This window comes from Wyeomyia smithii, chromosome 2 (genome assembly GCF_029784165.1).
Source record: "Wyeomyia smithii strain HCP4-BCI-WySm-NY-G18 chromosome 2, ASM2978416v1, whole genome shotgun sequence".
NCBI classification, from domain to species: domain Eukaryota; kingdom Metazoa; phylum Arthropoda; class Insecta; order Diptera; family Culicidae; genus Wyeomyia; species Wyeomyia smithii.
In genome coordinates this window covers 194,701,198-194,717,721 of record NC_073695.1, presented here as the reverse complement: position 1 = coordinate 194,717,721, position 16,524 = coordinate 194,701,198, and the positions used below count along the sequence as shown (strand labels likewise).

At 37.6% G+C, this 16,524-nt stretch overlaps 1 protein-coding gene across 1 annotated transcript; it reads right to left on the bottom strand.

The window, feature by feature from the left end:
- Window positions 1-1,635: 1,635 nt before the first annotated feature.
- Window positions 1,636-4,107, bottom strand: LOC129725140 (uncharacterized). Its single transcript, XM_055680615.1, has 8 exons — window positions 3,995-4,107; window positions 3,711-3,931; window positions 3,500-3,659; window positions 3,079-3,441; window positions 2,910-3,021; window positions 2,575-2,853; window positions 2,309-2,519; window positions 1,636-2,252 (listed from the first exon to the last, which is right to left on the bottom strand). The coding sequence occupies exons 1-8, from the start codon at window positions 4,050-4,052 to the stop codon at window positions 1,743-1,745; spliced, it is 1,914 nt and encodes a 637-aa protein (XP_055536590.1). The 5' UTR covers window positions 4,053-4,107; the 3' UTR covers window positions 1,636-1,742.
- Window positions 4,108-16,524: the final 12,417 nt, after the last annotated feature.

Here is a 16,524-nt window from a genome sequence, read left to right as displayed (position 1 = left end):
CAGAAAAATAGTGCATCATGTAAAAGACGCTTGTAAGACCGGCTACGAACACGAAACATGGACGATGCTCTAGGAGGACTTGCAGTCATGTACCATTTTCGTACGACGTGTGTTTAGGACGATCTAGACCAATGATGATGGCTAGAGACAGTGATAATTCTCGGAAAAAAAGTTGAAAATTCGCGAGTGGTAAAATAGAAAATATTCAGAATTCGCGGTAATTTCGCGGCAACCTTTTCTTTAAAAAACGCCAAATGAAGTGCTTTTATGGGTAAAAACAATAAAAAACTATTTTTGTTAAATTGACAAAATTTATATATACGGTAATTACCGTCCGATTCATGATTTCTTTGCAGAACGAACTACTGTCAAATTGTGTTCAATCATATTTTGAGGTCGGCATGCACGTATTATTCATGTTATTCTGACTCACGAAGCATTCCGCATCTACCGAGATTCCGGGAATGTATAGATATTTATTTGTCAATCGAGAAACCTCAAAAAACCGCCTGCGTTTCAAATACTTACCAAAATTATAATATCAATTTCACTGTTGCGTATTTTTTATATGCAGAAATGTTTACTACTTGAACTAGGTAGGTACTTCTTTCAACTTTGATTTGGCACACTATGGAACCCTATCATGCAGGTCTCCAATCGCCAAAATTTTTGCCTAAAGAGGATCTAGTAACCGAACCATCCGAAAACAATTCAGCTCAGGCTGAAAAAATCTCGTTATAAGAGAGCAGCAGTACTATTCCATCTTATTGGTTGCGTAGGAAAAGGCCTCCCGTTGCCATAAAGGTGCCCATTAATCTTTTGATTTGTCCGTGTTGCTGGTTTTCGCGGCATTTCGCGGACTTTTGGTAATTTCGCGACCGATGCTGGATTTCGAGGAATTCGCGGCTTCCGCGAAATCGTGATTTACCACTGTCCCTAATGATGGCGTAAATAAGCGAAAAATGAACCACGTGATAGCGCAACACTACGGCGAATGTTGTATCTGGATCTGGACCGCTAAAGCTGGAAGGCTACAATGGGCGGAACATGTTGTATGACAGGCCACAAAAATTGTGTTCGTCTCGAATCCGACGTAGAAAAGCATAGTGAGTTAGGTGGTTCGACAAAGTGGAGCAGTATCTTGAAAACGAGGGACGCTCAAGTAACTGGAGACAGGCTGCCATGGACCGGATGCGTTAGCGTAAAATTGTGACGTAGATGGAATCCTGAGGGATGTTTCACTGGAAAGCGACTAAGTAAGTTTTGTTTTGCCTCCCAGCTGGACTCGAAGTACAACAAGCCAGTTCCCATATGTTCGAATCCCGGTTTGAATCGTAGTGCTAGCCGCGCAATTGTCATGTACGTTAACTGTTGACCACAAAGTCTGTGTTGGATAATCAGAAGTTTCAATAGCGGAATGTTGTACCAAAGCTTTAATTTCTTCGCTAAATTTAATTGCACGACAATTTTTGTGCATAACATTACATTTATTTAGGGTATCGAACGTCTTCGTCAGTGGTTTTCTACGGAAGGTTTTTGCATATGATTGCGGCAGAAAAGCTGCCGAAGAAAACCACTGACGAAGACGTTCGATACCCTATTCTATTACAACTCATGTACGATATAATTTAGGATATTCATCATGCAATATTGCTTTCTTCTATGATATTTTAATATTTTCAATTTCATTTCAACCGTCTGGTGTATTTCAACTGAAGATTGTTCAATCTTTCTCGTTTCGGTTATGTTTTTCTATCCCTATACTTTTGCAAAAAATACCACAAAAGTTCGCATAGGAACACAGCTGTTGATGCGATTGAACCTATCATCAAGATCCACAGCGATCCTAAAACATGCTTTACAGTTAAAGGTTTCAACTCCTCCTTCTCATTGTGACCCTTGGCAATTTCCAGCAAAGTTTGTTCCACATTAAAAGCGGTAAAGTTTCGTATTGCTTGTTCTTCCCAAAATATGAGGAACCCATGCTGAATTGCTTCCAAGTTAAACTTATTGAAGTACTCCATTAGGGGCCAACCACGTTGTGAATATCCAATGGTGTACGTATAGTACAGTTCTTCCTTTAAGATGTCAAAGCTTCTAACATTGTCCTCTCGAATGAAGGATCCGTAAGCGTAATTTCCACCGTTCAACAATTCAACTCCAACTCCGTAGTCTCCTGCAAGAGAACGCTGGTAGAGTGCGTCTTCGTCAGCAACAATGTCGAATTTTTCCACAACTTTCTGGATGTCATACTGAAATTATGGTTTTTTGATGACTATAAGACAGTTTTAAAAGTAAAGCTACTTACCGAATCCGCCCCGTACAAGGATAGAACCCAAGCAATAGCTGGTGCTCCCCACCGGAACGGAGTTTGAACAAAATCATCAATAGTTTCGATTGATTTTCCATATTTTGGTACCGTCAAAACACTGGCCAAGCCGCTGGAGTAACTGTTGCTTATTACGACCCCTGATAGGAGAATGAATGATACCAACCAGCGATAGGAGGAGGAAACGGAACTGAAAGTAAAGTTTGAAGCTATTTTTCAAAGCCAATCGAACCTTTAAAAGTTACTTTGGAAAAATCCCTTGGTCCAGATAAATTGAAATCATGTCGAAAATCGATTTCGCAATCGGCGGCCGAACTGACTTGTCATCGTGCTTGAGATTTAAGCTGGTTATCAAGTGATGAATGGCCGTCGTTACTAGTAGCATTATGAAAATGGAAAGCCATACCGTACCGGAAAATGGATATATGACAGTCAAGGACATCGGAAGTAGTCTAGCTCCCGGAACCATGACGGTTACAGTTGATTTGGCTATGTACTGACTGCCATCCAAAAGATGGAGAAACCTGTAAAAGAATAACTTCAAACTATAACTTATGTTAAATCTATTCCAATATTTCACCAATTGTAGTACAAACAACAGATCGCAAATTCTGTTTGTTTTGAGTAGGTTGAAAAAATTTCACCGTAACCGGAACCGTTAGCGTAGATATCACCCCAATCGCTTGGTCCATCTGAAAGAAAATCAATGTCCTTTTTCAAAGTACGAATCTAAACAAAATGTTTCTTACATGGCCATACTCGAAGGTTACAATTTCTTATTTTGCAAAATTCAACAATTAAAATGCCCTCGGTGCCTCGGACAAGAAGTTCTTTCGCTAAACTCGAGTTGAAGGCATCTGCGTTTCCTTGATTTACATCTGTTTTGGTCGTCACACAATATGGAGTATATTCTGTCACACCCACAGTGACTATTCGGCCATGCAAATTGTACAGTTTATCGTAAAAAAGATGACCGTCGCTGTTGAATGATTGTTTTATGATGTTATAACTATCAACCAAATGTACATCCGTGGAATTAACGGTATAGTTTTGGGTATAAACATCGAAGTTTTCGTCGTCAGTTTGAACAAGGAACCAAAGATTGGGATAGACTACAGTTAAAATAGAAATCACAGTTTAACGTACCGATAAGGTTAGAAATGTACATACAATTTAGTATTTCTCTTGTTATATCACTGCTATCTAGCATAGTATTATTTTCGTAATAAATCAACAAATTTTTATCACGCATTCTCTGCGTAGATGTTTCTTTCAAGTCAAGTTTTAACTTTAAAAAATTCATCACATCTCTTGTTATAACAATGAACGACTATAAAATAAAATATTAGGTAATGTTTCATGGCGAAGGAATCAGCATCACCTGGCATCCCTCCTCAATTGCATATTCCAGCTTCACAGCTTCCTCTCCTGATTCAGCCGTAATCCACATCACCGAACGTTGCTCGCCATTTAAACCAGCCAATGCAATTTCTAAACCCATAAGAAAAGCACAATATTGATCGCATCCATGCTGAACGCTTGTCAAGATTCGATCGTAGTAAATCACCGTACAGAACGTGTCACTTAAAAAGTACGAAGACACTGCAGATGAAATCGAATATGCAATCTGTTTCTTAGCCTAATCTGACTCATGGAATGCTCTACCGAGATACTGCAAGAAGTTCACCAAACCAGCTTGTTGAGCTCCGTTAGCTGCCAACATGATTGATGCACTAAATCACAATGTGCAATTCATTCCAGCCAGCGTTTTATTTAAGTATTCGCAACTTAGCATTCCCATGTTTGCTCAGTATTCAGAGTCTTTGTCAACAATCAAAGCATCACCGCTAATTTGCCTTTTCGCAAATTTACTTCTGTCTGCGGTGATCCAACGAAAGGTAATCGAGCAGTTTTAATTCAATATTGTAGAACACGTGCAGCAACCTGTTGAAATTTTAACTCGCCTGCCATAATTTTCTGATTACGCGAACATTAGATTATATCACGTTGTTTACCCCGAAATTAAGAGTAGGAAACTCTACACAACGAGAAAATAATCTGGTTGAATGTGTAATTGCTTCGAAGCTACACTTTTTGAAGTAACTATTCTCCTTGTTGCAGCAAAATGATTTACTATGAGATATTGCTTCAAAAACATAGTCCTTACTGAGTACAAAGTTCCAACTTACAGAATGTCACCGTGAATGTGATACACTTGCATTTATACCATGGAATTAAAACAGATGAATATTTTTTCTCTGGTTCTTTTTCGTTATCATGATAGAGCAGTAAAGTAACAGTTGAATCAGTGTCAAAAGTCATGTGTTTTACTTCACTCAGCAAAAATGAACCCAAATTCCCACTTATTAAAAGCCGCTGGGCTGGCAACCTGAAATATCGCATTTCTTATGTAAAATTGGTCAATAAATCGATTGGTGATATCTTCATTCTGTGCAGGACACAGAAAAGGGTCTGTATTTCCAAAAATACGCAAAAATAGGATGAAAGGGGGCAAAGTAGACCATTTTCCGTGCCCTGCCTAAAATGAAGTCATCACCAATCGATTTGTTGGCCAGTTTTACATAAGAAATGCTATATTTCAGGTTGCCAGTCTAGCGGCTGTTATTTAGTGAAAAACCCGGAGCTTACATTTCCACTAAATAATCGCCACTAGGCTAACAACCTGAAATATAACATTTCTTATGTAAAATTGGTCAACAAATCGATTGGTGATGGTTTCATTTTGGGCAAGGCATGGGATATGGTCTTTTTTGCCCCTTCACACCCTGTTTTTGCGTATTTTTGGAAATATAGATCATTTCCCGTGTCTTGCACAGAATGAAAATATCACCAATCGATTCATTAACCAATTTTATATAAGAAATGCTATATTTCAGGTTGCCAACCCAGCGGCTTCTAATTAGTGGAAATTTGGGTTGATTTTTTCCCAGTGTGCAATGCCATATGCAAGCAAAGCCCAGGTACTACTTGACCTTCTGTTTATTCGACACAGACTTTGCTGCCAACCGTTAGTGTACAGGACAATTGCGGGGCTGTTGAAAGCAAAAACTTTCTTGGCACAAGACAGCAAACGATCTTCAATGGCGTGTTGTAGATAGGCGTCATCCATTGATTACGTAACGCAAAAAACTAAATTTTTGGACCCCCACACCCCATATGTGACGAAACGTAACGCCAACACCAACCCCCTCCCCCCATAAAAATTACGTAAAGCTGTAGAAGAATTAACTGAATAAAAATGCTCGTTTGTGGAGAGTCTCTCCAGAGATTTTTTGTTACGTAACGATGACATTACCTCCTCCCCTCCCCTATGTAACAAATCGTAACGTTCAAGGATACCCACACTCCCATCTATGAGCGTTACGTAATTTATGGATGTCCCCATAGTATTCTATATTAGTTTTCACAGCAGTGCCAACTTTTTTCTGTTGGATATTGCTTCACGAACCCTCACAGCTGTTATGGTTCCACTCGGCTGAATTATCACGAAAACATGCTTCATACACACAATCATTCTGCTTAATCAAAACAGCCTGCAACGTAAACAATTTTTCATTTAAAAAAATATATTGTAGGCAGCGTGCGTCTTCACTAGCAATTAAGATCTGGCAACCCTGTCGGCCATAATTTTGCGGGAAAATCCGTGAACTGTGTCTTGAATGCTCCGTATCTAAGGTCCGTTTTGATTATTTTGAGTATAGTTCTATGACTTATTCCAATTCCACGAGCAATTTTTTTGCTGACCTGGCTGAATTTCGCCGGATACGTTCTTTAACCGTGTTGATCATAGTTGCAGGCCGCACTCTCCGTTATTCACTCGGTTTCTCTTGGGGACAACCGTGCGTGCCTTAAATCATTTGATGGTCCTGTGCACGAGTTATCTGCTCAAATTCAAATGTGACAGTTTCCTCCTGATTTGTATGTTGCTCATTCAAGCGAGGGTAAAAGTTCTGATCTTTTCTCTACTTGAATCCAATGCAATTTTCCTCTGATCAAACACACCTGATCAACAGAGTAGACCTCCCGATGTGAAAGTGTCTCTACTCAAATATTTGTATCACTTTCATGGTGACACCCTGTAAAGTAGTAACGCAAAGTTCCGTATCATTGCAAAATGGTCTAGAAACTAAATTTAGGGGGAAATTGTGGTCTAGAGATCTATAGCAATATATAAGAGAAAACTTTCTTCTACAAAGTTGTTACATATGATAGAGTGCTTATTGAAAAATTAGCAAAAATTAGGGCGACCCAAATTTTCGATGAAATCAAGTATATAATTTTTTTTTTATCTTTGTAGATAGAAGAAAAAGTTACAATGTTATAGTTCCAATAATTTTATGTCACTTTGTAAAGAAAGTTTTTTTCTATCTTTGAAAACAACCGATTTATTTTGAAAAAACACATTTTGCGCTCTAACTTTTTTATTTAAATTTTAACCTTAAAACTGTCTTTGAACGACTTTTAGGGTTTCTTAAGAGAAACCATTTGCAATGCTGACATCGTGAATATCTCAATTCTATTTAAAGTTAATAATGTTTTTGTCAAAAAATATGCGTTTTTGATTTGCTTGTCATTCTTTTTTGGACAAACATAGAAAATATCTCTTGATCTCAATAGGATGACCATAAAAAACGGCTTTATTCGATGTATTTTATTTTTCAAAATTCATAACTTTCGAACCGGTTGGTCGATTTCCGATCCTTTTGGATCAAATTAAAGGTAATTACTTCTAATTTCAAGAAAAAAAACCAAAAAATAAATCTGTGCGCTTTTATATGCATTTTATATGCATTTATATGCGCTTTATCATGCCTAGAATATGTAACAGCTTTGTTAGAACTAGACTCAGATTTCCCCCTAAATTTGGTTTCTGGACCATTGTGCATTGTTTCTACTTCAAGCTCTGTTCAAAATAATTTTCTGCATACATTTTGAAAAGTTTAAAAAAAATGATTTTATTTTATATTTTTGACAAATAATATATTTTATTTTTCAGATCACTTTCTCGTGGTAGGCAAGACTCGCGCCCGGCTTTCCGAATTGAGATTGAGCTTGCAGATACGTCTGAGCATCTATAGGATATCAGCGGTAGGAGGTGATACCTCAATAAACCAGTTAAAGAAGACCTGAACCAGCAGTGGACGACACGGTAAGTGAAACAACGCGAGAGGCGATAGGCAGGTGGCGAGGTGGAAACCACGCTTAGTAGGTGGTTTGATGCGGAGTGCCTAAAAGTGACTGAAGAAAAGAACCGGGCCACACTGATCGATTTGAAAATTGTTAGCAAATTATTTGACGCTTCAGAGGCCACAAAGTCACATGGACTACAACGACGGCCTACCCGACGACTTTTTTGAAATCGGAAGCTAACGGCTGTATATTGCCATTTACAAGATTATCCTGAAGGTATGACCTGAGGAGAAACTATCAATGGACTGTTGGAAAGAACTCATGGAAAGACTCATGTGCCGTATCTATAAGAGGGGACATAGACTCGACTGCAGCATCTATCGGGAAAATAAACTCCTCAATTTCACACACATAAAATTCTCTCACGCATTCTGTTCTTATCCTCGCTGAGGAAGCCTTAGTTAATAAATACCAGTGCGTTTTTCGAGCGGACCGATCTACAATGGACCAGATGTTCACCTTCAAAGCGATCCTCGACAAGTTTTTAGAGCACAACTTGCAGACAAATCATCTGTTTATAGACTTCAAGGTAGCGTACAATTCAGTGAAGCGTAACGAGTTATGGCAAATTATGCTTGAACATAGTTTCCCAACAAAATAATTACACTGATACGTGCGGCTCTTGACGGTTTCACATCATCTGTTGGACACCATCAAACCAAAGATCATGGCACCAGCCCACAGTGGTTCCGTTTTCTAAGAAGGGCGGACATAAATATTGTTTTCCTCTGTCTCAGGTTCAAAACGTCAATCTCAGTGTATTTTCTCATGTTGAATTCAAAAATCACATCTATTTCGAAGTATTTTTTATAGTTTCGTGGTCAAGGGTCATCTAAAAGTACAGGTATATTTTACCAACTTTGTCTTAACTACTTTTTCTTAACCATGCAATTTCTCAAACTTCCATTGTTCGTTGCCAGATATTTCATGAGTGTACCTACATACAAAAGAAATGTGTTTCTCGTTGTATATTTGAAAATTAGAAAATTGTTTTGTTCACAACATTTATTTGATACTAGCTGAACGTTCCCGGCGATGCTCGGGATCAAAAGTTTCCAAATTAGAAATCATTTTTTATGATTCATTGCATTATTAGCACAGCACAATTCAAAAATATTTCTCATCTTATACGTCCATCATCTTTTTATGTATTTTAACATTCTGGGAACGCACAGAACGGAATACGGATTTGGGGATGTTTTACAGAAACTGTAAGTCGCCGTTTCGGGTTTCAAAATGACATATGTAGTTTGGAAGTTTCGGAAGTATTGAACTGGTTGGCCAAATACCACTTTAGGTTATTTTCCTGAAACCAGAAGTCATTATTTTGGAAAATGTTGTGTGGGGTCATCACAGTTCCGAATATACCACACTCGGGTGATAACCGGATATTCGTCAATCGTTCACAGTAAAACCTCTTTTTATGTAACTTTCAGAAGAAAGAAATCAAAGTAAGAAGAATTTAGCGTAACCATTCATGCTTAGTTCTCCTCTATAATCATATCTAATCTTGTAACGAAAATATTTGTTGGTGTCCAAGGAACACGTCTGAGAAGAAGCTAACGTTTTAATCCACATAACTACGTATAAATTAAAAAAAAAAGATTAAAACAATGAAATGGGGCCTTTCTTCCAGCCAAATGTCCCAAAATGTTTTAGAAAAAGCAAAAAAGTATTTCGAATCCCGTAATGTGATACTATTCACAAAACTACGAAAACATCAGATATTGTAATTGTGTAAATTAAAACATAAATTCTTCTGCAAGAAAATATTTGCAGATGTTGAAGGAACGACGAAAATTTTGTTGAAAAAAAAATTACAGGCGAACTAAGCTCATGCTAAAAAGTCAAAATCAGATTTAGAGACAAATTGAGCCTAAAAAATTATGGTTTTTCATTTTTCATGTGGTTTTGTGGAAAATATTTGAATTTCAAATAATCAGACAAATAATCAGATACCTATTATTTTTCCCTAAAATATGTTTCCTTAACACAATGAACATTTTATTATAGTAAAAATCACAGATTACTGTTTCGATTGATTTAGAGGCGAATTCAGCATTGAAGTCATGATTTTGCATGTTTCACGTAGTTTTGTGAAGTATATCTCGAGTTTGATTACCAGTCAGATACCTGTTATTTTTTCTCAAATGTCTTTCTTAAACATCAACGAACACTTTAATGAAAAAAGAATCACATATCATCGCATTGAATTTTGATTTGAAGACGAATTAAGTAAAAAAACATAATTTCGCATGTTTTACGTAGTTTTGTGAATAATATCGCATATTTTAGTGATCAGATACTTGTTATTTTTCCTCAAATGGTTCTCCTGAACATTAACAAACATTTAAGTGAAAAAAGAATCATATGTCAGCGCTTTGTATTTTGATTTAGAGGCAAATTTAGCACATAAAGTCATAATTTTGCATGTTTTACGTAGTTTCGTGAATAATATCTCAAGTTTTAGTAATTAGAGAACTATTTTTTTCTCAAATGCCTTTCTTAAACATCAATGAACATTTTAATGAAAAGAGAATCACATGTCATCGCTTTGAATTTTGATTTGGAGACGAATTAAGTAGAATAAGTCACAATTTTGCATGTTTTACGTAGTTTTGTGAATAATGTCTCAAGTTTTAGTAATCAGATACTAATTATTTTTTCTCACATGTCTTTCCTGAACAATAAAAAACATGTTAGTGAAAAAAAAAATCATATGTCAACGCTTTGAATTTTGATTTAGAGGCAAATTTAGCACAGAAAGTCATAATTTTGCATCTTTTATGTAGTTTCGTGAATAATATCTCAAATTTTAGTAATTAGATACCTGTTATTGTTTCTCAAATGTCTTTCTTAAACATCAACGAACATTTTAAAGGAAAAAGAATCACATGTCATCGCTTCGAATTTTGATTTGGAGACGAATTAAGCATAAAAAGTCATATTTTGGCATCTTTTACGTAGTTTTGTGAATAATATCTCGAGTTTTAATAATCAGATACCAGTTTTTTTTCCCTCGAATATCTTCCCTGAACATCAACAAACATTTTAGTGGAAAATGAATCATATGTCATCGCTTTGAATTTTGGTTTAGAGGCAAATTTAGCACAGCAAGTCATAATTTTGCATGTTTTACGTAGTTTTGTGAATAATATCTCAAGTTTTAGTAATTAGATACCTATTATTTTTTCTCAAATGTCTTTCCCGAACATCAGCGAACATTTTCATGTTAAAAAAACCTACATGTCATCGCTTATTATTTTTGATTTAGAACGATTCAAAATGATACTGTACACCTCAGAGACTGAGGGAATAATATCAATAAGATCAAGCGTTACGGAGTTCCCTTTTTATATAGTAGATTTAGAACGATTCAAAATGATACTGTACACCTCAGAGACTGAGGGAATAATATCAATAAGATCAAGCGTTACGGAATTCCATTTTTATATAGTAGATGGCACAATACTTTTTAAGTAAATTACAATGAACAAAATAATATAATTCACAAAATGTCATAAACAGTAGGGTGGGGAATCGTTATATGGAAAAAACGAAACTTGATAGCAGAAAGCCAGAACCAGGTTTCATTTGTTCTATTTGGAGCCCCAAACAATCCTAAATTTATCGGAAGTCAATTGGTTTAGTCTCCGCTTGGCGCATTGCATTTCAAATTTATATGGAGATTTGTATGGGAAAAGCAAAATTTTTGCATTTTCCATTCTAAAGAGCTCAAAGTGGCTCAAACCATAGGTTTCATGACTTCAAAAGGTAGGTTTTTTGATGCCTAACAACTTGGCCGAAGACATCAAAGAGCTAGGGTGTCCCAAAAAAATACTGGAGCTGTTCAAAGTTGAGTATGTCAAAATTTATGTTGCAAATCATTTTTTCTGCCAACACTGCCAGTGTCCGGCGTTAGTCAGATTTTCATCAGAAGTAACCTCTGAAACACGTCGTAAATACTACCTACCTAGATTTTTGACCTGGCTTTGTTTGCTTGATCCAGCTGAGTGTATAAACTCGTTACGACAGGTTACTTCTGATGGGAATCCTGCTGACACCTGTACATTGGTAATGTTGGCAGAAAACAAGATTTTCTGCATTTAAATCGACATACTCAACTTTGAACAGCTATAGCGCTTCTTAGAGACAACTTAGCTCTTCAGTGCAAAGTTGTTAGGCATCTAAAATACTATACTTTTACATAATGTAGTGCATTATTAGATCACTATTGAGCTCTATAAAAAGGTAAATGCAAAAAAGTAGGTTTTCCCATATAAATTTTCATACAAATTTGAAATGCAATGCGCCAAGCGGAGACAAAAACAATCGACTTCCGGTAAGTTTAGGGTTGTTTGGGGCCCCAAAAGGAACCAAAAAAACTTGGTTCTGGAAAATCGATCTTTTTCCCCACCCTAATAAACAGTGATGAAATAAAAATCTGTTTGCGTTCCTCTTAAGCTGACCACGAAAAAGAACTGTTCTCTTGGTGGTGTTATCATAGTTCTATGATAGGAGATCGATCTGATCTACCTCATTCAACCATGTGACATATCTTTTATGATAATCAAGTGCAAATGTAATGTATTCGAAATTCGCGCCATCATTTTCTGCAGACGAATCTGGTCCACCTCAGGTCCTAGTTGATAACAGGTATTCACTATCTGTGCAGCATCCCACATCATCTTTTCAATCTTCTTCATTTTCCTCTTGATTATTGCTTGATATTTTTCGATTTGGCGGATCGAGGACAGCTGGGTGGGTTGATATCTTTTCAGCTGTAGTGACAGCTTACCAAATCTGGTCAAAACTTCGAAGGACCTCTGCGTGCCTGATAAACCGTAGATCTCGCTTTTTGAGGTACTCTTGCTTGTATACAGTTGAGTCCATCGACTTGTTCTTGTCATGAACCTTCGATTTCGGCAAGTTCCTTGTCAGAGTTTTCGTTATGAGCGAAAACAAACTTCAACTTGTTGGGGCCATTACTCCGTGTTGCACCGAGATAAAATATTGTTTTTGACAGCTGTTCAACTTCAACTTCGCGTATGTATCGTCGTTCAGAAACAAGCATCCTTTGTACTTCACAAAAACCTTTCCATCGTAAACTTTCGAGCGCGTGTTGAATGAAACTTTCAGTTCTGAACGGCGAAAAATTTCCAAACAGATAGCTGTCAAAACATTTTAAATCCGGCCACTACAAGCACTGCTCTAGAACTGACAATATTTCCGGATTTTAAATGGAGCAAGGTTTACATCAACAAATACTCGAGTATTATTCTTAATCCGCAGCTTGGATGCAAAATAGGCGCACTACTCTACTAAAGTAAGTTTTAGTTTGCTATTATCAGCGTCAGCCTCATTATTAAGTACTCGATCCAGGCCAAAAGCTCTAGTTTTGGACAATTTATTATATTTTACCCCCATTTAGGCCATTTACCCTGGTCAAGTTACATATATCTCACTAATTTAAGAAATAATTATCACGAAGTAATTAAATTAACTCTAATTATTAATGAATACAAAAACGTAATGAGTTTCTTCGAGAATTGCTAAAAATCTAACTCAGCAACATTATTTTGAAACGCTGGAGTGGAAAGTGAATAAATCCTGTTTACTGGGAGGCTTCACAAATTAGAAGAGGAAACCGGATTTCTATCGAACCCCTTTCTATTGTACGCTAAAAGGGTTAGGCTTATAATGATATTCATAGGAAAATAGCACGTGGCAAACTCAAGGGAATAAGACGTCACACCGTAACGGCTACAAGGTAAATCATTCCACAACGAACTTTATCCGAATATTGCGTCTGCTGTACCCGTTGTGCCTTCCATATAATTACAGACACAGTCACATTGACTAGCTGACTCTCGTGGTTGTATTCCGCGCTCTGCCATGCTGACAGGACCACGCACTCACTGTGCTGCCTGTTGGGTGAGTAATAAAGGAACTCCCATATCGGCAGACTGGGAGCGCTCCTATCGTGTAGTGTAGTGAACCAAACGGTAAACAATCATCGCTCGCGATGTGACGACGATGCGAGAGCACTGGGAACAGAGAGAGACTCGATATACCACGCGTTTCAAACCGTACGGCACGGCGGCGGCGGAGACGGCCCGCGGACCAGATTACATTCAACAACTCCTACTGCTGTTACCGCCGCTACTAGAGAGACGCGACGCGGCACTGTTTTGTTCATGCTATTTTATGGTCTTGTACACATACACCATCGGTCGGCGTCTTCCCATTCAGTCTGGATCATTCTCTCCGGGTGTTTCGGTGCATGTTTGCCCTTCGTGGAAATTCTTAAGGTAGAAAGGTGACGTTTCAGTCCGTGTTGTGAAGTACTTTTGTTATCAAGTGTCACGCGGTTGGTACAGCGAAGTACCCCATACTATTTCGTCTGGAAAGTTTAATAGTTTTTTCAATAACCAATACCTTGCGATGACGTAGTTCAGAAAAACCGGCATAATCCAGCCTGCATCAGTTTCATGTTGTGTTGCAATCAGTGTATTTCGTTGGCGATAAAACAAGTACGGTACAATCGAAAGCGCCTTCGATGACGCCGATAGCCCAGTGCATCAGTACGACTGCGGAGTGTCCCAAAGTCAACAGATTTTATCGTACGGCCTGAATTGTGTGCGAATCGCGGTATCACATCATCGCGGGAGATCGGGAAGGGACGGCTCGAGTTGGAGGGGCGACATACCCAACGTTAGTTTACAGTGATAAAAGAATGCTTTCAGTGGAGGGGACTACTTCTCCCACTCTGGTGACGCCACTTTTACCCGTCTGAACAGTTCGATGCGATATTAATAGAGGACGCAGTTCTATATATTCGAAAACAATTAATTGAAACCAATTGCTAACGTTATATCGATCAGTGGCCGCCTGACGGTTTGGGGCCAGTGAAGCTGATCGAATTGAACGGCTGCATAGCAATTGCTATTCTATTCCCGAGGGGGAGCGGACACGGCCGCAGGGAACGTATTTGGACAATTTTGTCAACTAGCATTGCTACTCAAGCGTTTTGACAACATGATTTGTACGATTGCTGCGTGACACAAAGACCGCAGAATCGAGAGAATAACTTATTTGATTTTTTTGCAAACCTCAGCAGTTCTGATGGATAGCAAGGCGTAGAAGGTATGTTTTTGCTACTCGTTATAAGGCATTCAATTTGGTTCATTGGTTCTAGAATATGACACAGGAGGGTAATAAATTTTGGAATTATTTACATTTTGGGCCGTCTGCAATTTTGGTATACTTTATAGTCGTTTTTCGCTCTAAAATGTGGTAAGTCCAAACATCCATTAACGCGCCCTGATTTCCAGTTTATTTTATACAGGCTCAATTCCGCCGGTGAGCATTTGAGTATAGATTGTTGTAAATGGATTCAATTTACCGAAGTAAAATTTTGGAATCAACGGAAAAAAGCTTACGAATTTCTCAATGCGGTACACTATGTACTGTGGTGCTAAATTCTCGTACAAAGGGTGTTTGTACGGAGGAATTTGAGTGTCCAGTCAATTTTTTTTTTGGTTTTCTTGGTTTCAGAGCAATGGAACGTGCACATTGCACATAAATTTTTTTCTCAGCACTCAAATTCAAATGTGTTTGGTACTTAAGTAGGGTATCGTTTGGTATTTAAGTAGGGTATCGGCACTATTATCGTCAGATTTGTCCGATTATCGTCCGAGGGGTAAATGATGTTCTAGAGCGTTGATTTCTCGCATAATGGTTCATAAAATTGATTCCTGTAAAATATTAGTTCTGTATGACTTCATCAACCCTTCGGATAATAGGACAAACCTAACGATAAAAGAGCCGTTACCCTATGTCAATATTTTCTTTATTACTTTTTATTCATTCTAAAGCAACAGAACATGCATATTTTAGATTGCTATCTGAAAAATCGAAGCCCTCAACTTCGGATGTTTCTGGGAGTTATACAAAAATAAGAGGAACAATGCCTTCAAGAAACATTTAAGTTGTAGAAAATTTTCATCGCCACTCTGTGGTAAGAAACTCATAGCTGCAAAAACTTATAAGCAGCGAATATGATGCTGCTTCTACAAAAGGTGTTTCTAGAAATGAATTTAGATATTGAACAAAATGTAGGTTTCTCCTCTCTAGAGCAGCAAATACAGGAATAATTTGCGACCTTCAAGTTCGAACGTGTTAGCAGTTGGGTAGGGAACATATTCTAAGCAGCTTTAGGAACCGCCTGTGTATTGAGACGAAATCTCGAAATGTGTTGGGTGAAATTCAAACAAAAGTATATCAATCTGTTCTCTATCTTTTTCTCTGTTAAAACTTGTTTTCAGATTGTAAAACTAAGTTAGTGAACTTTAACAATAATCAATTAAAGTTACCAATCAAGGGACACTATTCCAATCACCCCGAACCTATTTTAAGCAGTTTCCATATGTTTTGAAGGCGTTTTATTTCAGCACCCGAAGTGGCTCCTGAATAGCTGCAATATAGGTCGATTTATTTCAATTGATGATTGTTCACAGATTGCTTTGTGATTAACGGTATTTCTTATATTCGTAAGACAGCTAGACAATCAAAGTTTTGGTTTCCATCATTGAAATTGTCGATATTGATCAAAAATTAGGAGTTTGAGGCCTGTTTTCTTCGACTGATCAAAATAGGCGCTACTGCTTAAGCCGTTTCTTACCCTAAATAGACACCGGTGCAGCTATTTTCAGTTGAGATACAAAAGGGTTCATTATTTTTGACGTAGACTTTGTCTTACGGCAGCATATATGGGGGACAGTTCAGGAACTTATACTTCGACATGCTCCAAATGTTCGTCCTCATCGTAAGGCAGTTTAAGGAAATAGGCAACTCGCTAAACTCAATATAATTCCAAAGTCAGCTTTGCGTTCCTACCAAAAAGTATAGAATCCCTATCAATCGTATCCGGTTTCCTTTTGCCAGTCGATCATATAAGGCGCTGAATTGAAGTCTTTACACAA